At 47.8% G+C, this 24,188-nt stretch overlaps 1 protein-coding gene across 6 annotated transcripts in view; it reads left to right on the forward strand.

Moving 5' to 3' along the window:
* LOC139554026 (histone-lysine N-methyltransferase NSD2-like) overlaps positions 1-24,188 on the forward strand; it is a 56,065-nt gene that overhangs the window by 22,448 nt on the left and 9,429 nt on the right. For all 6 annotated transcript variants that reach the window (XM_071366912.1, XM_071366914.1, XM_071366915.1 and 3 more), the window contains exons 10-16: positions 3,834-3,960; positions 4,057-4,245; positions 10,496-10,675; positions 11,313-11,469; positions 11,573-11,775; positions 20,081-20,184; positions 20,303-20,572. In XM_071366912.1, the coding sequence (XP_071223013.1) occupies positions 3,834-3,960; positions 4,057-4,245; positions 10,496-10,675; positions 11,313-11,469; positions 11,573-11,775; positions 20,081-20,184; positions 20,303-20,572 (1,230 nt within the window). The remainder of the gene's footprint in view (positions 1-3,833; positions 3,961-4,056; positions 4,246-10,495; positions 10,676-11,312; positions 11,470-11,572; positions 11,776-20,080; positions 20,185-20,302; positions 20,573-24,188) is intronic.

Below are 24,188 nucleotides of genomic sequence, written 5' to 3' on the forward strand. Positions count from 1 at the left end.
TCGCTGTGGGGTTCACTATGTTGCTGTCTGACTGTTGTCGGTGTGGGGTTCACTATGTTGCTGACTGTTGTCGCTGTGGGGTTCACTATGTTGCTGACTGTTGTCGTTGTGGGGTTCACTATGTTGCTGTTTGACTGTTGTCGTTGTGGGGTTCACTATGTTGCTGTTTGACTGTTGTCGTTGTGGGGTTCACTATGTTGCTGTCTGTTGTCGCTGTGGGGTTCACTATGTTGCTGACTGTTGTCGGTGTGGGGTTCACTGTGTTGCTGTCTGACTGTTGTCGCGGTGGGGTTCACTATGTTGCTGTCTGACTGTTGTCGGTGTGGGGTTCACTATGTTGCTGTCTGACTGTTGTCGGTGTGGGGTTCACTATGTTGCTGACTGTTGTCGCTGTGGGGTTCACTATGTTGCTGACTGTTGTCGTTGTGGGGTTCACTATGTTGCTGTCTGTTGTCGGTGTGGGGTTCACTATGTTGCTGTCTGACTGTTGTCGGTGTGGGGTTCACTATGTTGCTGTCTGACTGTTGTCGGTGTGGGGTTCACTATGTTGCTGTCTGACTGTTGTCGGTGTGGGGTTCACTATGTTGCTGTCTGACTGTTGTCGGTGTGGGGTTCACTATGTTGCTGTCTGACTGTTGTCGGTGTGGGGTTCACTATGTTGCTGACTGTTGTCGCTGTGGGGTTCACTATGTTGCTGACTGTTGTCGCTGTGGGGTTCACTATGTTGCTGACTGTTGTCGCTGTGGGGTTCACTATGCTGCTGTCTGACTGTTGTCGGTGTGGGGTTCACTATGCTGCTGTCTGACTGTTGTCGCTGTGGGGTTCACTATGTTGCTGTCTGACTGTTGTCGGTGTGGGGTTCACTATGTTGCTGTCTGACTGTTGTCGGTGTGGGGTTCACTATGTTGCTGACTGTTGTCGCTGTGGGGTTCACTATGTTGCTGACTGTTGTCGCTGTGGGGTTCACTATGCTGCTGTCTGACTGTTGTCGGTGTGGGGTTCACTATGCTGCTGTCTGACTGTTGTCGGTGTGGGGTTCACTATGTTGCTGTCTGACTGTTGTCGCTGTGGGGTTCACTGTGTTGCTGACTGTTGTCGCTGTGGGGTTCACTATGTTGCTGACTGTTGTCGCTGTGGGGTTCACTGTGTTGCTGTCTGACTGTTGTCGTTGTGGGGTTCACTGTGTTGCTGTCTGACTGTTGTCGTTGTGGGGTTCACTATGTTGCTGTCTGTTGTCGCTGTGGGGTTCACTATGTTGCTGACTGTTGTCGGTGTGGGGTTCACTGTGTTGCTGTCTGACTGTTGTCGCGGTGGGGTTCGCTATGTTGCTGTCTGACTGTTGTCGGTGTGGGGTTCACTATGTTGCTGTCTGACTGTTGTCGGTGTGGGGTTCACTATGTTGCTGTCTGACTGTTGTCGCTGTGGGGTTCACTATGTTGCTGTTTGACTGTTGTCGTTGTGGGGTTCACTATGTTGCTGTTTGACTGTTGTCGTTGTGGGGTTCACTATGTTGCTGTTTGACTGTTGTCGTTGTGGGGTTCACTATGTTGCTGTTTGACTGTTGTCGTTGTGGGGTTCACTATGTTGCTGTTTGACTTGTCGTTGTGGGGTTCACTATGTTGCTGTCTGTTGTCGCTGTGGGGTTCACTATGTTGCTGACTGTTGTCGGTGTGGGGTTCACTGTGTTGCTGTCTGACTGTTGTCGCGGTGGGGTTCACTATGTTGCTGTCTGACTGTTGTCGGTGTGGGGTTCACTATGTTGCTGTCTGACTGTTGTCGGTGTGGGGTTCACTATGTTTCTGTCTGACTGTTGTCGCTGTGGGGTTCACTATTTTGCTGTCTGACTGTTGTCGCTGTGGGGTTCACTATGTTGCTGACTGTTGTCGCTGTGGGGTTCACTATGTTGCTGACTGTTGTCGCTGTGGGGTTCACTATGCTGCTGTCTGACTGTTGTCGTTGTGGGGTTCACTATGTTGCTGTCTGACTGTTGTCGTTGTGTGGTTCACTATGTTGCTGTCTGTTGTCGCGGTGGGGTTCACTATGTTGCTGTCTGACTGTTGTCGCTGTGGGGTTCACTATGTTGCTGTCTGACTGTTGTCGCTGTGGGGTTCACTATGTTGCTGTCTGACTGTTGTCGCTGTGGGGTTCACTATGTTGCTGTCTGACTGTTGTCGGTGTGGGGTTCACTATGTTGCTGTCTGTTGTCGGTGTGGGGTTCACTATGTTGCTGTCTGTTGTCGGTGTGGGGTTCACTATGTTGCTGTCTGACTGTTGTCGGTGTGGGGTTCACTATGTTGCTGTCTGTTGTCGCTGTGGGGTTCACTATGTTGCTGTCTGACTGTTGTCGTTGTGGGGTTCACTATGTTGCTGTCTGACTGTTGTCGCTGTGGGGTTCACTATGTTGCTGTCTGTTGTCGCTGTGGGGTTCACTATGTTGCTGTCTGACTGTTGTCGCGGTGGGGTTCACTATGCTGCTGTCTGACTGTTGTCGTTGTGGGGTTCACTATGTTGCTGTCTGTTGTCGCTGTGGGGTTCACTATGTTGCTGTCTGACTGTTGTCGGTGTGGGGTTCACTATGTTGCTGTCTGACTGTTGTCGCGGTGGGGTTCACTATGTTGCTGTCTGACTGTTGTAGGTGTGGGGTTCACTATGTTGCTGTCTGTTGTCGCTGTGGGGTTCACTATGTTGCTGTCTGACTGTTGTCGGTGTGGGGTTCACTATGTTGCTGACTGTTGTCGGTGTGGGGTTCACTATGTTGCTGTCTTACTGTTGTCGCTGTGGGGTTCACTATGTTGCTGACTGTTGTCGGTGTGGGGTTCACTATGTTGCTGTCTGACTGTTGTCGCTGTGGGGTTCACTATGTTGCTGACTGTTGTTGGTGTGGGGTTCACTATGTTGCTGACTGTTGTCGGTGTGGGGTTCACTATGTTGCTGTCTGTTGTCGGTGTGGGGTTCACTATGTTGCTGTCTGACTGTTGTCGCTGTGGGGTTCACTATGTTGCTGACTGTTGTCGGTGTGGGGTTCACTATGTTGCTGACTGTTGTCGGTGTGGGGTTCACTATGTTGCTGACTGTTGTCGGTGTGGGGTTCACTATGTTGCTGACTGTTGTCGCTGTGGGGTTCACTATGTTGCTGACTGTTGTCGGTGTGGGGTTCACTGTGTTGCTGACTGTTGTCGCTGTGGGGTTCACTATGTTGCTGTCTGACTGTTGTCGGTGTGGGGTTCACTATGTTGCTGTCTGACTGTTGTCGGTGTGGGGTTCACTATGTTGCTGTCTGACTGTTGTCGGTGTGGGGTTCACTATGTTGCTGTCTGTTGTCGGTGTGGGGTTCACTATGTTGCTGTCTGTTGTCGGTGTGGGGTTCACTATGTTGCTGTCTGACTGTTGTCGGTGTGGGGTTCACTATGTTGCTGTCTGACTGTTGTCGCTGTGGGGTTCACTATGTTGCTGTCTGACTGTTGTTGGTGTGGGGTTCACTATGCTGCTGTCTGTCTGTTGTCGGTGTGGGGTTCACTATGTTGCTGTCTGAATGTTGTCGGTGTGGGGTTCACTATGTTGCTGTCTGACTGTTGTCGCTGTGGGGTTCACTATGTTGCTGTCTGACTGTTGTCGGTGTGGGGTTCACTATGCTGCTGTCTGTCTGTTGTCGGTGTGGGGTTCACTATGTTGCTGACTGTTGTCGGTGTGGGGTTCACTATGTTGCTGTCTGACTGTTGTCGCGGTGGGGTTCACTATGTTGCTGACGGTATTTGTTGTAGGTGTGGGGTTCACTATGTTGCTGTCTGTTGTCGCTGTGGGGTTCACTATGTTGCTGACGGTATTTGTTGTAGGTGTGTGAGCAGGCTGGAGAGGACGTGGTGCCATGTGAGGGTCAGTGCTGTGGGTCCTTTCACCTCTCCTGTCTAGGATCCACCTTCCAACCACAGGACAGGCTGCTCTGTCCAGACTGCACCTCAGGTAAGATCATCCGTCTGGCTGCTTGTTTGTAGCAGCTCAGGTAATGACTGGTGGCAGGTTAACCCCTTCTGTCTGTCCTCCACTCTCTCTCTCCAGGGGTGCACCAGTGTTTCAGCTGTAAGCTGTCGGAGGGGGAGGTGCATCGCTGTAACGTGCAGCATTGTGGGAAGTTCTACCATGAAGCCTGCGTCCGCCCCAACGCCCTCACGGTGTTCGACAACAAGGGCTTCCGCTGCCCCCTCCACAACTGTCTCAGCTGCCACTCTAAACCCAAAGCTACCAAGGGTGAGTCAGCGCCCTAACCCCAGACTACCGAGGGTGAGAGCACCCTAACCCCAGACTACTGAGGGTGAGAGCACCCTAACCCTAGACTACCGAGGGTGCGAGTCGGCACCCTAACCCCAGACTACCGAGGGTGAGAGTCGGCACCCTAACCCCAGACTACCGAGGGTGAGAGTCGGCACCCTAACCCCAGACTACCGAGGGTGCGAGTCGGCACCCTAACCCCAGACTAACGAGGGTGCGAGTCGGCACCCTAACCCCAGACTAACGAGGGTGCGAGTCGGCACCCTGACCCCAGACTACCGAGGGTGCGAGTCGGCACCCTGACCCCAGACTACCGAGGGTGCGAGTCGGCACACTGACCCCAGACTACCGAGGGTGCGAGTCGGCACCCTGACCCCAGACTACCGAGGGTGCGAGTCGGCACCCTGACCCCAGACTACCGAGGGTGCGAGTCGGCACCCTGACCCCAGACTACCGAGGGTGCGAGTCGGCACCCTGACCCCAGACTACCGAGGGTGCGAGTCGGCACCCTGACCCCAGACTACCGAGGGTGCGAGTCGGCACCCTGACCCCAGACTACCGAGGGTGCGAGTCGGCACCCTGACCCCAGACTACCGAGGGTGAAGCAGACTGGGTCCCCCTGACCATTAAACCCCAACACTTTCCCTGAGATGTGTAAGCTGTTGGTCGACCAAAATGACTGGCTCCTGCCTGAGAGGACTGGTCCGTTGTGGAGGCCGTAGGGATGGCACAGTCCATCACTCTAAGACTTGTGCTACTGAAATTGTATATGGTTATATTATTTAAGAACAATGGTGTTACACTTATAAAAATTATTTTATAACAAATGCGCGTTCTGCCACATTGGCTAGTGGCAGCTGTCCGTGGTTCTGAAACACATCAGGGCGGTTTTGAATTGGCGCCTTTTCCTAGACCATGTTGCGATGGGCATAATGGCAACGTTAACCAGCATGTTGGTGTTGAGAACAATGTGGCGGAGGCAGAAGGAGATGAGACAACAGCCCTTGACTTATTGTCTAAGAACAGTGAGGAGAGAGGAAACTCCAACTTAATTATGTCTATAATCAATAGCCTAACTGTTAATGTGCCGGGCTTTATAAATCTAATTTTGTTTGTCACATGCGCCGAATACAAAAGGTATCGTGAAATGCTTACTTTCGAGCCCTTAATCAACAATGCAGAGTTAAAAAAAAAAAAAAAAAGGTAACATGAACTAAAGGAAAAATAGTAACAAAATAATATGGCTATATAGGAGTACCAGTACCAAGTCAATGTGCAAAGGTAGGGTTAGTAGAGGTAATATGTACATATAGGTAGGTGTATAGTGACTATGCATAGTTAATAAACAGTGGCAGCAGCATCGTGTGGGTGGGGGGTTAGAGTCCGGTGTGTGGGTGGGGGGTTAGAGTCCGGTGAGTGTGTGGGGGGTTAGAGTCCGGTGAGTGTGTGGGGGGTTAGAGTCCGGTGAGTGTGTGGGGGGTTAGAGTCCGGTGAGTGGGTGGGGGGTTAGAGTCCGGTGAGTGGGTGGGGGGTTAGAGTCCGGTGAGTGGGTGGGGGGTTAGAGTCCGGTGAGTGTGTGGGGGGTTAGAGTCCGGTGAGTGGGTGGGGGGTTAGAGTCCGGTGAGTGGGTGGGGGGTTAGAGTCCGGTGAGTGGGTGGGGGGTTAGAGTCCGGTGAGTGGGTGGGGGGTTAGTCCGGTGAGTGGGTGGGGGGTTAGAGTCCGGTGAGTGGGTGGGGGGTTAGAGTCCGGTGAGTGGGTGGGGGGTTAGAGTCCGGTGAGTGGGTGGGGGGTTAGAGTCCGGTGAGTGGGTGGGGGGTTAGAGTCCGGTGAGTGGGTGGGGGGTTAGAGTCCGGTGAGTGGGTGGGGGGTTAGAGTCCGGTGAGTGGGTGGGGGGTTAGAGTCCGGTGAGTGGGTGGGGGGTTAGAGTCCGGTGAGTGGGTGGGGGGTTAGAGTCCGGTGAGTGGGTGGGGGGTTAGAGTCCGGTGAGTGGGTGGGGGGTTAGAGTCCGGTGAGTGGGTGGGGGGTTAGAGTCCGGTGAGTGGGTGGGGGGTTAGAGTCCGGTGAGTGGGTGGGGGGTTAGAGTCCGGTGAGTGGGTGGGGGGTTAGAGTCCGGTGAGTGGGTGGGGGGTTAGAGTCCGGTGAGTGGGTGGGGGGTTAGAGTCCGGTGAGTGGGTGGGGGGTTAGAGTCCGGTGAGTGGGTGGGGGGTTAGAGTCCGGTGAGTGGGTGGGGGGTTAGAGTCCGGTGAGTGGGTGGGGGGTTAGAGTCCGGTGAGTGGGTGGGGGGTTAGAGTCCGGTGAGTGGGTGGGGGGTTAGAGTCCGGTGAGTGGGTGGGGGGTTAGTCCGGTGAGTGGGTGGGGGGTTAGAGTCCGGTGAGTGGGTGGGGGGTTAGAGTCCGGTGAGTGGGTGGGGGGTTAGAGTCCGGTGAGTGGGTGGGGGGTTAGAGTCCGGTGAGTGGGTGGGGGGTTAGAGTCCGGTGAGTGGGTGGGGGGTTAGAGTCCGGTGAGTGGGTGGGTGGGTGGGGGGTTAGAGTCCGGTGAGTGGGTGGGTGGGTGGGGGGTTAGAGTCCGGTGAGTGGGTGGGGGGTTAGAGTCCGGTGAGTGGGTGGGTGGGTGGGGGGTTAGCTTCACCATCTGGCAGTCCGACGGACGAGTCTGGTTTTGGCGGATGCCAGGAGAAGGCTACCTGCCCGAATGCATAGTGCCAACTAGAGGTCTACCGATTTAATCGAAATGGCCGATTTAATTAGGGCTGATTTCAAGTTTTCATAACAATCGGTAATCGCCATTTTTGGACACCGATTATGGACGATTACATTGCACTCCACGAGGTGATTGCGTGGCAGTCTGACTACCTGTTATGCGAGTGCAGCATGGAGCCAAGGTAAGGTGCTAGCTAGCATTAAACTTATCTTATAAAAAACAATCAATCCTAACATAATCACTAGTTAACTACACATGGTTGATATTACTAGTTTATCTAGCTTGTCCTGCGTTGCATATAATCGATGCGGTGCCTGTTAGTTTATCATTGAATCACAGCCTACTTCGCCAAACGGGTGATTTGAAAAGCGCATTCGCGAAAAAAAGCACTGTCGTTGCACCAATGTGTACCTAACCATAAACATCAATGCCTTAAAATCAATACACAAGTATTTATTTAATATTGCCTGCTAACATGAATTTCTTTTTAATAGGGAAATTGTGTCACTTATATCGTGCGTTCTGTGCAAGCAGAGTCAGGGTATATGCAACAGTTTGGGCCGCCTGGCTCGTTGCGAACTGTGTGAAGACCATTTCCTAACAAAGACCGTAATTAATTTGCCAGAATTGTACATAATTATGACATAACATTGAAGGTTGTACAATGTAACAGCAATATTTAGACTTATGGATGCCACCCGTTAGATAAAATACGGAACGGTTCCGTATTTCACTGAAAGAATAAATGTTATGTTTTCGAAATGATAGTTTCCGGATTTGACCATATTCATGACCTAAGGCTTGTATTTCTGTGTGTTAATTATAATATAATAAGTCTACGATTTGGTAGAGCAGTCTGACTGAGCGGTGGTAGGCAGCAGCAGTCTCGTAAGCATTCATTCAAACAGCACTTTCCAGCATTTTCCAGCAGCTCTTCGCTGTGCTTCAAGCATTGTGCTGTTTATGACTTCAAGCCTATCAACTCCCGAGATTAGGCTGGCAATACTAAAGTACCTATTAGAACATCCAATAGTCAAAGGTATATGAAATATAAATGGTATAGAGAGAGAGTCCTATAATAACTACAACCTAAAACTTCTTACCTGGGAATATCAGACTCACCAGCTTTGTTCTGAACAAGGAACTTAAACATTAGCTTTTTACTTTGCCTTTTTACTTTGACTTTTTACATATTGCACTTTTACTTTCTTCTCCAACACTGTTTTTGCAATATTTAAACAATTGAACATGTTTCATAATTTATTTGAGACTAAATAGATTTTATTGATTTATTATATTAAATTAAAATAAGTGTTCATTCAGTATTGTTGTTATTGTCATTATTACAAATATATATAAAAAATCGGCTCATTTAATCGGTATCGGCTTTTTTTGGTCCTAAAATAATCGGTATCGGCGTTGAAAAAGCATAATCGGTCGACCTCTAGTGCCAACTGTAAAGTTTGGTGGGGGAGGAATAGCGGTCTGGGGCTGTTTTTTCATGGTTCGGGATAAGCCCCTTAGTTCCAGTGAACGGAAATCTTAACGCTACGGCATAAAATAACATTATAGAATATTCTGTGATTCCAACTTTGTGGCAACAGTTTGGTGAAGGCCCTTTCCTGTTTCAGCATGACAATGCCCCCGTGCACAAAACGAGGTCCATACAGAAATGTTGTGTCGATCGGTGTGGACGAACTTGACTGGCCTGCACAGAGCCCCGACCTCAACCCCATCGAACACCTTTGGGATGAATTGGAACGCCGACTGCGCCCAACATCAGTGACCAACCTCACTAATGCACTTGTGGCTGAACAGCAATGTTCCAACATCTAGTGGAAAGCCTTCCCAGAAGAGTGGAGGCTGTTATAGGCTGTTATGTTCCAACATCTAGTGGAAAGCCTTCCCAGAAGAGTGGAGGCTGTTAATGCCGCAAAGGGGGGGACCAACTCCATATTAATGCCCATGATTTTAGAATGATGTTCGACCAGCAGGTGTCCACTTAATGTTGGTAATGTAGTGTACATCTACAGAAACAGGACAGATCCTGCTTCTGTTGCCTGTCTGTTTAATAGCCTACTGACTATGTAATGTAGTGTACATCTACAGAAACAGGACAGATCCTGCTTCTGTTGCCTGTCTGTTTAATAGCCTACTGACTATGTAATGTAGTGTACATCTACAGAAACAGGACAGATCCTGCTTCTGTTGCCTGTCTGTTTAATAGCCTACTGACTATGTAATGTAGTGTACATCTACAGAGAAACAGGACAGATCCTGCTTCTGTTGCCTGTCTGTTTAATAGCCTACTGACTATGTAATGTAGTGTACATCTACAGAAACAGGACAGATCCTGCTTCTGTTGCCTGTCTGTTTAATAGCCTACTGACTATGTAATGTAGTGTACATCTACAGAAACAGGACAGATCCTGCTTCTGTTGCCTGTCTGTTTAATAGCCTACTGACTATGTAATGTAGTGTACATCTACAGAAACAGGACAGATCCTGCTTCTGTTGCCTGTCTGTTTAATAGCCTACTGACTGTGAGCTCCAACCCTCACTCGTGCAAGATGTTGAATAAATCAATTTCACAAATTCTGCTATTTTTATTTTTGCTATGCTGTAATAAAGGCTTGACATTTTGTTGTAGTAACAACCTCTGGTTATATATAATATCGTTGTTCCAAATGGTCAGAAATAATATTGTAATCTGACAGCACCTGTTTGGCGCACACAATATATATACAATATATATACACAATATACACACACTATATACACACAATATATATACAATATTTATATACACAATATATATACACAATATACACTGCTCAAAAAAATAAAGGGAACACTAAAATAACACATCCTAGATCTGAATCAATGAAATATTCTTATTAAATACTTTTTTCTTTACATAGTTGAATGTGCTGAGAACAAAATCACACAAAAATGATCAATGGAAATCAAATGTATCAACCCATGGAGGTCTGGATTTGGAGTCACACTCAAAATTAAAGTGGAAAACCACACTACAGGCTGATCCAACTTTGATGTAATGTCCTTAAAACAAGTCAAAATGAGGCTCATGTGTTTGTGGCCTCCACGTGCCTGTATGACCTCCCTACAACGCCTGGGCATGCTCCTGATGAGGTGGCGGATGGTCTCCTGAGGGATCTCCTCCCAGACCTGGACTAAAGCATCCGCCAACTCCTGGACAGTCTGTGGTGCAACGTGGCGTCACATGTTTTTCATTGAGGGAATGTTTTTCCTAAACAAATTAGGGATTTCGGAAACAGTGTGCTTAAAGCGTCCGACAAGCTCAGTGCAAAATAGTGGATTTATTCAAACACACAGGGTGGAACAATGAACGTTTTAAAATGGATTGGTCTGGGGAAATGTTTTTGCTTTAGACACAACTCTCGGTCGACCAAGATTTATTTCGGGAGGGAGGGGGGACAGCTCTAGAGATCTGACTGTCCATGGTCTATGATGTCAGGTGTGTTTAATATCATGTGGTGTATTGTAGGTAAGCTGATGCGTTGCCTGCGCTGCCCGGTGGCGTACCATACAGGAGAGGTGTGTGTTGCGGCTGGCAGTGAGATGTTGACCCCCACCACCATCATCTGCACCAACCACTTCTCACCCAAGAAGGGCTACAGCCACCACTCGCATGTCAACGTCAGCTGGTGCTTCGTCTGCTCCAAAGGTACAGATACACAACTACACTACTAACTACACGAATACGCAACTATACACACACAATATCAACGACACATACACCACTAACTACACAGATGCACAGCCACTAACTAGTCAACTTGTCCATTGTTTGGTCAATAGGCTGTTGGTCGACAGATTGTTTTTTTTGTCGTGCAGTAGCATATACAGTGCATTCGGACCCCTTGACTTTCCCACATTTTGTTACTTTGAATCATTATTATAAAATGAATTCAATTATTTTTCCCCCTCATTAAACTACAAACAATATCCCATAATGACAAAGCACAAAAAACAGATTCCTCATTTCCATAAGTATTCAGACCCTTTGCTATGAGACTCGAAATTGAGCTCAGGTGCATCCTGTTTCCATTGATCATCCTTGAGATGTTTCTACAACTTGATTGGAGTCCACCTGTGGTAAATTCAATTGATTGGACATGATTTGGAAAGGCAAACACCTGTCTATATAAGTTCCTACAGTTGACGGTGCATGTCAGAGCAAAAACAACCACTCACACGTCAGCAACACAATTGTGTTCTGAACAGTAGTTAGTCTGTAGTCCAAGCAGGAGAGACGTGTTGCCTTGTGTTCTAAGTCTGTCTGTGTGTGTGTGTGTGTGTAGGTGGCCAGCTCCTGTGCTGTGAGTCGTGTCCAGCAGCGTTCCATCCAGACTGTCTGAACATCGCCATGCCGGATGGCAGCTGGTTCTGTAACGACTGCCGGGCCGGAAAGAAACCAAAATACAGAGACATCATCTGGGTCAAACTGGGCAACTACAGGTCAGTGCAGAGACCTGGCCAACTACGGGGTCAGTCAACAGTATGTTTGTGTAGAGCACTGCCTATTCTGTCCCCTGGCCTAACTAACCCCAACCCTGTCCAGGTGGTGGCCTGCAGAGATCCAGCACCCCCGGAACATCCCCACCAACATCCAGCACCTTCGCCACGAGATCGGAGAGTTCCCAGTCTTCTTCTTTGGTTCTAAGGACTACTTCTGGACGCACCAGGGCCGAGTTTTCCCCTACATGGAGGGAGACAGGGGCAGCAGGTTCCAGAAGACTGGGATAGGGAAGGTCTTCAAGAACGGTGAGCTGGAATATACAGCCAAACCCGATCTTGATCATATTGTATCCTCTAAGCCAGGGTTTTCCTAACTCTGTCCTGCCACTCCTCCACCTGTTGTGTCGTGCCTAGGAACAGCCCTTAGCCGTGTTATATTGGCCATATACCACACCTCTTTGGGCCTTATTGCTTTATTATAGTATCACTTGCAGTAACTATCAAAATGCATACATAACATGGTCAAAAGTATGTGGACACAAATACATTTAGATTCAGTTTTTCACGATTCCTGACATTTAATCCTAGTACAAATTCCCTGTCTTAGCTCAGTTAGGATCACCACTTGATTTTAAGAATGTGGAATGTCAGAATAATAGTAGAGAATTATTTATTTCAGCTTTTATTTCTTTCATCACATTCCCAGTGGGTCAGAAGTTTACATACACTCAATTAGTTTTTGGTAGCATTGCCTTTAAATTGTTTCACTTGGGTCAAATGTTTCGGCTCGCCTCCCACAAGCTTCCCACAACAAGTTGGGTGAATTTTGGCCCATTCCTCCTGACAGAGCTGGTGTAACTGAGTCAGGTTTGTAGGCCTCCTTGCTCGCACACACTTTTTCAGTTCTGCCCACAAATGTTCTATGGGATTTAGGTCAGGGCTTTGATGGCCGCTCCAATACCTTGACTTTGTTGTCCTTAAGCCATTTTGCCACAACTTTGGAAGTATGCTTGGGGTCATTGTCCCTTTGGAAGACCCATTTGCGACCAAGCTTTAACTTCCTGACTGATGTCTTGAGATGTTGCTTCAATATATCCACATCATTTTCCATCCTCATGATGCCATCTATTTTGTGAAGTTGTCATGGTAATTTCCTGTATTACTCAATGAAGAGGGAGCAAACCACACACAAGTCAGAGTTATATTATAAAGTCCATCTCTCAGATCAATTCAGTGTCTATAAATGAATTCTCTGAGTCCTTACAAAACAATTAATTCCATCTTTTATAGCCAAGATACACCCCTCAACTCACATGACGAATAACAGATCTTAGGAACATTACAAATAACCTTTTACTTGAAAGAGGAGTTTCCCATAGCTAGATAGCATTAGCTATAAATTATCGTTCAGTTTGGTCTCTTTAGACGAGGTTCCAATCTCGTGCTTGGTACCAAAACATTACCTCATCCAATGGCATATATCAATTGTCAATTCTAGATACTCCCATCTCAAATACACCCCCTCCTGGACAAGCTCAGAAAGGGGAGTGATTCTCTAGGTCATATACCATGAAAGATAAGTTCAACACATCAGAGGGGTAATACAATGGTTCCAGACACTGCCATTCTCCTCCCCTCTCTGGGCCCCAAGTTACTTTTCCCTAGAGAGAAAGGAAAATGCAACTGCCCACAGTATAGTCCAAAAAGAGACATTCTAACTGACAAGTAGCCCATGTAAGCATAATATGAAGATAAATAAAACATCTTATTTATCTATGTTACCTAACTAATTCTGATTCAGCCATGACAAAGTGCACCAGTCCCTCCTGCAGCAAAGCTCTCAACATGATGCTGTCACCCGTGCTTTGCATTTGGGATGGTGTTCTTCGGCTAGCAAGCCTCCCCCTTTTTTCTCCAAACATAACGATGGTCATTATGGCCAAACAGTTCTATTTTTGTTTCATCAGACCAGAGGACATTTCTCCAAAAAGCACAATCTTTGTCCCCGTGTGCAGTTGCAAACCGTAGTCTGGGCTTTTCTTTGGGGGTTTTGGAGCAGTGGCTTCTTCCTTGCTGAGCGGCCTTTCAGGTTATGTCGATATAGGACTCGTTTTACTGTGGATATAGATACTTTTGTACCTGTTTCCTCCAGCATCTTCACAAGGTCCTTTGCTGTTGTTCTGGGATTGGTTTGCACTTTTCGCACCAAAGTACGTTCATCTCTAGGAGACAGAACGCGTCTCCTTCCTGAGCGGTATGACGGCTGCGTGGTACCATGGTGTTTATACTTGCGTACTATTGTTTGTACAGATGGACGTGGTACCTTCAGGCGTTTGGAAATTGCTCCCAAAGATGAACCAGACTTGTGGTCTACAATTTTTTTCTTGGCTGATCTCTTTTGATTTTCCCATGATGCAAGGAGGCACTGAGTTTGAAGGTAGGCCTTGAAATACATCCCCAGGTACACCTCCAATTGACTCATGATGTCAGAAGCTTCTAAAGCCGTGACATAATTTTCTGGAATTTTCCAAGCTGTTTAACGGCACAGTCAACTTAGTGTATGTAAACTTTGACCCACTGGATTTGTGATACAGTGAAATAATCTGCCTGTAAACAATTGTTGGAAAAATTACTTGTCATACACAAAGTAGATGTCCTAACCAACTTGCCAAAATTATAGTTTGTTAACAAGAATTTTGTGGAGTGGTTGAAAAATGTGTTTCTGACTTCAACAGTGTGTGTGTGTATATATATATATCACTTACTATATATGTAGTTGTATGCTATAAGTGATATCATATTTTCATCAGTTTGGTTAAAAGTTTGGACACGTACTCATGCCATGGTTTAGCTTTTTCTCTCACTGTTTTCTACATTGTAGATTAATAGTGAAGACAAGCTATGGAATCATGTAGTAACCAAAAAAGTGTTAAACAAATCAACATGTATATTAGATTCTTCAAAGTAGCCACCCTTTGCCTTGACATCTTTGTATACTCTTGGCATTCCCAACCAACTTCATGAGGTAGTCCCCTGTAATGCATTTCAATTAACAGGTGTGCCTTGCTAAAAGTTACATTGTGGAATTTCTTTCCTAATGCGTTTGAGCCAATCAGTTGTGTTGTGACAAGGTAAGCGTGGTAAACAGAAGATAGCCCTATTTGGTAAGTCCATGTTATTATTTATTATAAAAAAATAAATGCTTAATAAATTGAAACTTTAACTAGGAAAGTCAGTTAAGAACAAATTCTTATTTACAATGACGGCGCACACCGGCCAAACCCGGAAGACGCTGGGTCAATTGTGAGCAGCCATATGGGACTCCCGAACACGGCCGGCTGCTCACAATTGGCCCAGCGTCGTCCAGGTTTTGGCCGGGGTAGGCCATCAAAAAGAATCAGTCGCTGTAGTAGCTGACGTCTATAATGTTGAGTCATCCGCATACATACACACTGGCTTTACTCAAAGCCAGTGGCATGTCATTAGTAAAGATTGGGAAAAGTAGGTGGCCTAGACAGCTGCCCTGGGCAACTCCTGATTCTAACTGGATTATGTTGGAGAGGCTTCCATTAAAGAACACCCTCTGTTCTGTTAGACAGGTAACTATTTATCCATAATATAGCAGGGGGTGTAAAGCCATAACACCTACATTTTTCTAGCAGCAGACTATGATCGATAATGTGAAAAGCTGCACTAAAGTCTAACAAGACAGCACCACAATCTTTTTATCATCAATTTCGCTCTGCCAATTAGTCAAATCAATTTTTATTGTCCACATACACATGGTTAACAGATGTTATTGGTCACATGGTTAGCAGATGTTATTGGTCACATGGTTAGCAGATGTTATTGGTCCCATGGTTAGCAGATGTTATTGGTCACATGGTTAGCAGATGTTATTGGTCACATGGTTAGCAGATGTTATTGGTCCCATGGTTAGCAGATGTTATTGGTCACATGGTTAGCAGATGTTATTGGTCACATGGTTAGCAGATGTTATTGGTCACATGGTTAGCAGATGTTATTGGTCACATGGTTAGCAGATGTTATTGGTCACATGGTTAGCAGATGTTATTGCGAGTGTAGTGAAATGCTTATGCTTCTAGATCTGACAGTGCAGCAGTATCTAACAATTCCACAACAAAACCTAATACACACAATCTAGTAATGGAATGGGATAAGAATATATATGTTTAAAATATATGGATGAGCAGTGACAGAGCGGCTAAGACGCAACAGATAGTGAAGGATACAGTATACATTATATACATATGAGATGAGTAATGCGAGATATGTAAACATTATTAAAGTGACTAGTGTTCCATTTATTAAAGTGGCCAATGATATCAAGTCTGTAGGTAGGCAGCTGCCTCTCTGTGCTAGTGGTGTCTGTTTAATCATCGGATGGCCTTGAGATAGAAGCTGTTTTTCAATCTCTCGGTCCCAGCTTTGATGCACCTGTACTGACCTCGCCTTCTGGATGATAGCGGGGTGAACAGGCAGTGGCTCGGGTGCTTGTTGTCCTTGATGATCTTGTTGGCCTTCCTGTGACATCAGGTGCTGTAGGTGTCCTGGAGGGCAGGTAGTTTGCCCCTGGTGATGCGTTGTGCAGACCTCACCACCCTTTGGACAGCTCTGCGGTTGTGGGAAGTGCATTTGCTGTACCAGGTGGTGCTACAGCCCGACAGGATGCTATCAATTGTACATCTGCAAAAGTTTTAGGTGATAAGCCAACTTTCTTCAGCCTCCTGAGGTTGAAAAGGTGCTGTTGCGCCTTCACCACACTGTCTGTGTGAGTGGACCATTTCAGTTTGTCCGTGATGTGTACGCAGAGGAACTTACCTTTCCACCTTCTCCACTGCTGTCCAGTCGATGTGGATAGGGGGGTGCTCCCTCTGTTGTTTCCTGAAGTCCACGATCATCTTTTGTCTTGCTGACGTTGAGTGAGAGGATATGTTTTCCTGACACCACACTCCGAGGGCCCTCACCCCCCTCTAGGCTGTCTTGTCGTTTTTGGTAATCAAGCCTACCACTGTTGTGTCATCTGCAAACTTGATGATTGAGTTGGAGGTGTGCATGGCCACGCAGTCGTGGGTGAACAGGGAGTACAGGAGGGGGCTCAGAACGCACCCTTGTGGGGCCCCAGTGTTGAGGATCAGCGGAGTGGAGATGTTGTTTCCTACATTCACCATCTGGGGGCGGCCCGTCAGGAAGTCCAGGACCCAGTTGCACAGGGCGGGGTCGAGACCCAGGGTCTCAAGCTTGATGAGTTTGGAGGGTACTATGGGAAGTGGGTCTTGGGTGACAGGCAGGATGGAGGTGATATGATCCTTGACTCGTCTCTGAAAGCACTTCATGATGACAGAAGTGAGTGCTACGGGGCGGTAGTCATTTAGTTCAGTTATCTTTGCCTTCTTGAGTACAGGAACAACGGTGGCCATCTTGAAGCATGTGGGTACAGTAGATTGGGATAGGGAGAGGTTTAATATGCCTGTAAGCACACCGGCCAGCTGGTCTGCGCATGCTCTGAACGCATGCGCAATACATTGGCCAATCGGTTGTGAAGCCAGACTTATTGGCCATTCCTTTTGGATCATCTCTCAACCATAAAATGTTTTAATTCCTCAACGTTTTTAGTAATTTTCTTAAACGGGTGCAGTAACTGGAATAGTGTCTGGTTGCTCCTCATTACACACCACAGACCAGCAAATATTCTTTACGTCAACAACATAGGAATCACTACAAAACATATACACTATATTAGGCCTTTGGAACTTTGGTTTTCATAGATATTGCCACTATATTGTGATCACTACATCCGATGGATTTGGATACTGGTTTAAAGCACATTTCTGTAGCATTAGTAAAGATTAGATGTTGATGATTTTATTCCTGTGCTGTTTGTAACTACCCTGGTAGATTGACTGATAACCTGAACGCAGGCACTGGTAACAGTTTGAAGCTTTGTCTTTCAACGCCCCTGGTATAATGTACATTTTCTGAACCATAATGACAACTCAGTGTCACAAGGGTAGACATTAACTGAGCTGGGCTTGGGTCATTGATAAGTCATTCTCTCAACGTATAATGCTGTGAAAGGATCCAGGAACCCAAATGATTTGTCAACTAAAGTTACACCCATTAAACTGCAATCACGTAGCCAGTTGTGAAGAGAGAATCCTGCTAAAGTGTTCAATGCGACGATTCAGAGAGGGATCAGGGCCAGATGTGATCAGAGGGGGCGCGGGGCCAGATGTGATCAGGGGGGGCACGGAGCCAGATGTGATCAGGGGGGGCACGGAGCCAGATGTGATCAGGGGGGGCACGGAGCCAGATGTGATCAGGGGGGGCGCGGGGCCAGATGTGATCAGGGGGGGGCGCGGGGCCAGATGTGATCAGGGGGGGCACGGGGCCAGATGTGATCAGGGGGGGCACGGGGCCAGATGTGATCAGGGGGGGCACGGAGCCAGATGTGATCAGGGGGGGCGCGGGGCCAGATGTGATCGGGGGGGCACGGGGCCAGATGTGATCAGGGGGGGCACGGGGCCAGATGTGATCAGGGGGGGCACGGGGCCAGATGTGATCAGGGGGGGGCGCGGGGCCAGATGTGATCAGGGGGGGCACGGGGCCAGATGTGATCAGGGGGGGCACGGGGCCAGATGTGATCAGGGGGGGCACGGAGCCAGATGTGATCAGGGGGGGCGCGGGGCCAGATGTGATCAGGGGGGGCGCGGGGCCAGATGTGATCAGGGGGGGCACGGGGCCAGATGTGATCAGGGGGGGCACGGGGCCAGATGTGATCAGGGGGGGCACGGGGCCAGATGTGATCAGGGGGGGCACGGGGCCAGATGTGATCAGGGGGGGCACGGAGCCAGATGTGATCAGGGGGGGCGCGGGGCCGGATGTGATCAGGGGGGGCACGGGGCCAGATGTGATCAGGGGGGGCACGGGGCCAGATGTGATCAGGGGGGGCACGGGGCAAGATGTGATCAGGGGGGGCACGGGGCCAGATGTGATCAGGGGGGGCGCGGGGCCGGATGTGATCAGGGGGGGCGCGGGGCCGGATGTGATCAGGGGGGGCGCGGGGCCGGATGTGATCAGGGGGGGCGCGGGGCCAGATGTGATCAGGGGGGGCACGGGGCCAGATGTGATGGGTATTTTATTTGGCTCTCTGCTAGACACTATCAGCTCACATTTCTTGCCATGAAGCAAGAAAAACTTTTAATTTTGACCAAAAGTAAGTGTCAATATCTGGTGTGGCCACCAGCTGCATTAAGTACTGCAGTGCATCTCCTAATGGACTGCACTAGATTTGCCAGTTCTTGCTGTGAGATGTTAACCCACTCTTCCACCAAGGCACCTGCAAGTTCCCGGACATTTCTGGGGGGGATGGCCCTAGCCCTCACCCTCCGATCCACTAGGTCCCAGACGTGCTCAATGGGATTGAGATCCGGGCTCTTCGCTGGCCATGGCAGAACACTGACATTCCTGTCTTGCAGGAAATCAGCCTTACTGCTCGTTCTGTGCGTGGTGGCATTGTCATGCTGGAGGGTCATGTCAGGATGAGCCTGCAGGAAGAGTACCACACGAGGGAGGAGGATGTCTTCCCTGTAACGCACAGCGTTGAGATTGCCTGCAATGACAACAAGCTCAGTCCGATGATGCTGTGACACACCGCCCCAGACCATGACGGACCCTCCATCTCCAAATTGATCCCGCTCCAGAGTACAGGCCTCGGTGTAACGCTCATTCCTTCGATGATAAACGCAAATTCGACCATCACCCCTTGTGAGACAAGACGGCGACTCGTCAGTAAAGAACACTTTTTGCCAGTCCTGTCTGGTCCAGCGACAGTGGGTTTGTGCCCATAGGCAATGTTGTTGCCAGTGATGTCAGGTGAGGACCTGCCTTACAACAGGCCTACAAGCCCTCAGTCCAGCCTCTCAGCCTATTGCGGACAGTCTGAGCACTGATGGAGGGATTGTGTGTTCCTGGTGTAAATCGGGCAGTTGTTGCCAACCTGTACCTGTCCCGCAAGTGTGATGTACCGATCCTGTGCAGGTGTTGTTACACGTGGTCTGCCACTGCGAGGACGATCAGCTGTCCGTCCTGTCTTCCTGTAGCGCTGTCTTAGGCGTCTCACAGTACGGACGTTGCAATTTATTGCCCTAGCCACATTTGCCGTCCTCATGCCTCCTTGCAGCATGCCTAAGGCTCTTTCACGCAGATAAGGGACCCTGGGCATCTTTCTTTTGGTGTTTTTCAGAGTCAGTAGAAAGGCCTCTTTAGTGTCCTAAGTTTTCATAACTGTGACCTTAATTTCCTACCGTCTGTAAGCTGTTAGTGTCTTAACGAACGTTCCACAGGTGCATGTTCATTAATTGTTTATGGTTCATTGAACAAGCATGGGAAACAGTGTTTAAACCCTTTACAATGAAGAGCTGTGAAGTTATTTGGATTTTTACTAATTATCTTTGAAAGACAGTGTCCTGAAAAGGGCCGTTTCATTTTTTGCTGAGTTTATATATTAATATAATTTTGGTTATAATATAACTACATGTTATAGTGTAACTGTAAGTGGACAGAATATAACAATATAATCTCTCTCCAGCGCTGTTGGAGGCAGAAACTCGCTTCAAGGAGATCAAGATGGAACGGGAGGCCAAGGAGGCGCAGGAGAACAACAGGAAACCACCTCCGTACAAATACATCAAGGTCTGAACTCTAAAACCCTTTAACGGTACTCTTCTGTCGTGAAACTGTCTAACCCAGTCCAGTTTTGATATATCACATGTATGTAATAGTTGTTCTCCCCTGTGTGTGTGTTCTGCAGATCAACAAGCCGTGTGGCCGGGTGCAGGTCTACACAGCTGACGTGTCGGAGATCCCCAAGTGTAACTGTAAGCCCACGGACGAGAAGCCGTGTGGGTTTGAGTCAGAATGCCTGAACAGGATGTTGATGTACGAGTGCCACCCTCAGGTCTGTCCCAACGCAGAGCGATGCTGCAACCAGGACTTCACCAAGAGACACTACCCAGAGACTAAGATCATCAAGACTGCTGGCAAGGGCTGGGGCCTGGTGGCACTACGGGATATTAAGAAGGTATATTTATTATATATACAGTGCATTTGGAAAGTATTCAGACCCCTTGACTCTTTCTACATGTTACTTTACAGCCTTATTCTAAAATTGATTAAATAGTTTTTTTCCTCATCAATCTACACACGAGACCACATGACAAAGCAAAACAGCATTTTTAGAATTTTTCAAATGTATTAAAAATAAATAATATTAAATGTATCAAGTATTCAGAGCCTTTACTCAGTACTTTGTTGAAGCACCTTTGGCAGCGATTACAACCTCAAGTCTTCTTGGGTATGACGCTACAAGCTTGGCACACCTGTATTTGGGGAGTTTCTCCCATTCTACTCTGCAGATCCTCTCAAGATCTGTCAGGTTGGATGGGGAATGTTGCTGCACAGCTATTCTCAGGTCTCTCCAGAGATGTTCGATTGGGGCTCTAGCTGGTCCACTCAAGGACATTCAGAGATTTGTCCTGAAGCCACCTCCTACGTTGTCTTGGCTGTGTGCTTAGGGTCATTGTCCTGTTGGAAGGTGAACCTTCACCCCAGTCTGAGGTCCTGAGCGCTCTGGAGCAGGTTTTCATCAAAGATTTCTGTACTTTGCTTGGTTCATCTTTCCCTCGATCCTGACTAGTCTCCTAGTCCCTGCCACTGAAAAACATCCCCACAGCATGATGCTGCCACCACCATTCTTCACCATAGGGATGGTGCCAGGTTTCCTCCAGAGGTGACGCTTGGCATTCAGGCCAAAGAGTAAACTCTTGGTTTCATCAGACCAGAGAATCTTGTGAGTCGTTTAGGTGCTATTTGGCAAACTCCAAGCGGGCTGTCGTGCCTTTTACTGAGGAGTTGCTTCCGTCTGGCCCACTCTATCATAAAGGCCTGATTGGTGAAGTGCTGCAGAGATGGTTGTACTTCTGGAAGGTTCTCCCATCTCCACAGAGGAGCTCTGTCAGTGGCCATCGGGTTCTTTGCCACCTCCCTGACCAAGGCCCTTCTCCCCCGATTGCTCAGTTTGGGCAGGCAACCAGTTCTAGGAAGAGTCTTGGTGGTTCCAAACTTCTTCCATGTAAAAATTATGGAGGCCACTGTGTTCTTGGGGACCTTCAATGATGCAGAAATGTTTTGGTACCCTTCCCAGATCTGTGCCTCGACACAATCCTGTCTCAGAGCTCTACGGACAATTCCTTTGACCTCATGGCTTAGTTTTTGCTCTGACATGCACTGTCAACTGTGGGACCTTATATAGACAGGTGTGTGCCTTTCCAAATCATGTCCAATCAATTTAATTTCTCACAGATGGACTCCAATCAAGTTGTAGAAATATCTCAAGGATGATCAATGGAAACAGGATGCACCTGAGCTCAATTTCGAATCTCATAGCAAAATGTCTGAATACTTACGTAAATAACGTATTTCCGTCTGCAAAAATATAAACCTTTTCGCTTTGTCATTATTGGGTATTGTGTGACAATTGATGTATTTTTAATTTAATCCATTTTATAATAAGGCTGTAACGTAACACTATACCTTAATATCGTTTTGTCTCGTGGCTATGACCATGTCACAGCCATGATAAACATGTCATAACACTTTTCTTAAATATATTATAGATATTTATATTATTATACAAAAGATGAGGAGAGGCTCAGTGGAGTTTATAAAAGATGACCAAATCAAATCTGTCACATGCGCCGAATACAACCGGTGTAGACCTTACTGTGAAATGCTTACCCACAAGCCCTTAACCAACGGGTGTAGACCTTACTGTGAAATGCTTACCCACAAGCCCTTAACCAACGGGTGTAGACCTTACTGTGAAATGCTTACCCACAAGCCCTTAACCAACCGGTGTAGACCTTACTGTGAAATGCTTACCCACAAGCCCTTAACCAACGGGTGTAGACCTTACTGTGAAATGCTTACCCACAAGCCCTTAACCAACCGGTGTAGACCTTACTGTGAAATGCTTACCCACAAGCCCTTAACCAACGGGTGTAGACCTTACTGTGAAATGCTTACTGACAAGCCCTTAACCAACCGGTGTAGACCTTACTGTGAAATGCTTACTGACGAGCCCTTAACCAACCGGTGTAGACCTTACTGTGAAATGCTTACTGACAAGCCCTTAACCAACCGGTGGAGACCTTACTGTGAAATGCTTACTGACGAGCCCTTAACCAACCGGTGTAGACCTTACTGTGAAATGCTTACTGACGAGCCCTTAACCAACCGGTGTAGACCTTACTGTGAAATGCTTACCTGCATTACGTGCTTCTACACCTGCATTACTAGCTGTTTGGGGTTTTAGGCTGGGTGTCTGTACAGCACTTCGAGATATTAGCTGATGTACCAACCGGTGTAGACCTTACTGTGAAATGCTTACTGACGAGCCCTTAACCAACCGGTGTAGACCTTACTGTGAAATGCTTACCTGCATTACGTGCTTCTACACCTGCATTACTAGCTGTTTGGGGTTTTAGGCTGGGTGTCTGTACAGCACTTCGAGATATTAGCTGATGTACGAAGGGCTATATAAAATAAAATTGATTGAAATTGATTGCTTACCCACAAGCCCTTAACCAACCGGTGTAGACCTTACTGTGAAATGCTTACTGACAAGCCCTTAACCAACCGGTGTAGACCTTACTGTGAAATGCTTACTGACGAGCCCTTAACCAACCGGTGTAGACCTTACTGTGAAATGCTTACCCACAAGCCCTTAACCAACCGGTGTAGACCTTACTGTGAAATGCTTACCCACAAGCCCTTAACCAACCGGTGTAGACCTTACTGTGAAATGCTTACTGACAAGCCCTTAACCAACCGGTGTAGACCTTACTGTGAAATGCTTACCCACAAGCCCTTAACCAACGGGTGTAGACCTTACTGTGAAATGCTTACTGACAAGCCCTTAACCAACCGGTGTAGACCTTACTGTGAAATGCTTACCCACAAGCCCTTAACCAACCGGTGTAGACCTTACTGTGAAATGCTTACTGACAAGCCCTTAACCAACCGGTGTAGACCTTACTGTGAAATGCTTACTGACAAGCCAACCATGTACAAGAAATAGTTAAGAAAATATTTACTAAAAACTAAAGTAATAAAATAACAATGGCTATATACAGGGGTTACTGGTACCGAGGAAATTCTTTGGCCTTCCTCTGACACCGCCTGGTGTAGAGGTCCTGGATGTCAGGACGCTTGGCCCCGGTGATGTACTGGGCTGTACGCACTACCCTCTGTAGCGCCTTACGGTCTGATGCCGAGCAGTTGCCGTACCAGGCGGTGATGCAACCAGTCAGGATGCCCTCAGGTGCGGCTTTAGAACTTTTTAAGGATCTGGGGATCCATTCCAAATATTTTCAGTCTCCTGAAGGGGAAAAGGTGTTGTCTTGGTGTCTTTGGACCATGATAGTTTGTTGGTGGGCAACAAGGAACTTGAAACTCTCAACCCGCTCCATTACAGCCCTGTCGATGGGGATGGGCTGGGCTCTCCTTTTCCTGTAGTCCACGATCAGCTCCCTTTGTCACGTTGAGGGAGAGGTTGTTGTCCTGGCACCACACTGCCAGGTCTCTGACCTCCTCCCTATAGGCTGTCATTGTTGTCGGTGATCAGGCCTACCACTGTT

Source organism: Salvelinus alpinus, chromosome 25, assembly GCF_045679555.1.
Source record: "Salvelinus alpinus chromosome 25, SLU_Salpinus.1, whole genome shotgun sequence".
NCBI classification, from domain to species: Eukaryota; Metazoa; Chordata; class Actinopteri; order Salmoniformes; family Salmonidae; genus Salvelinus; species Salvelinus alpinus.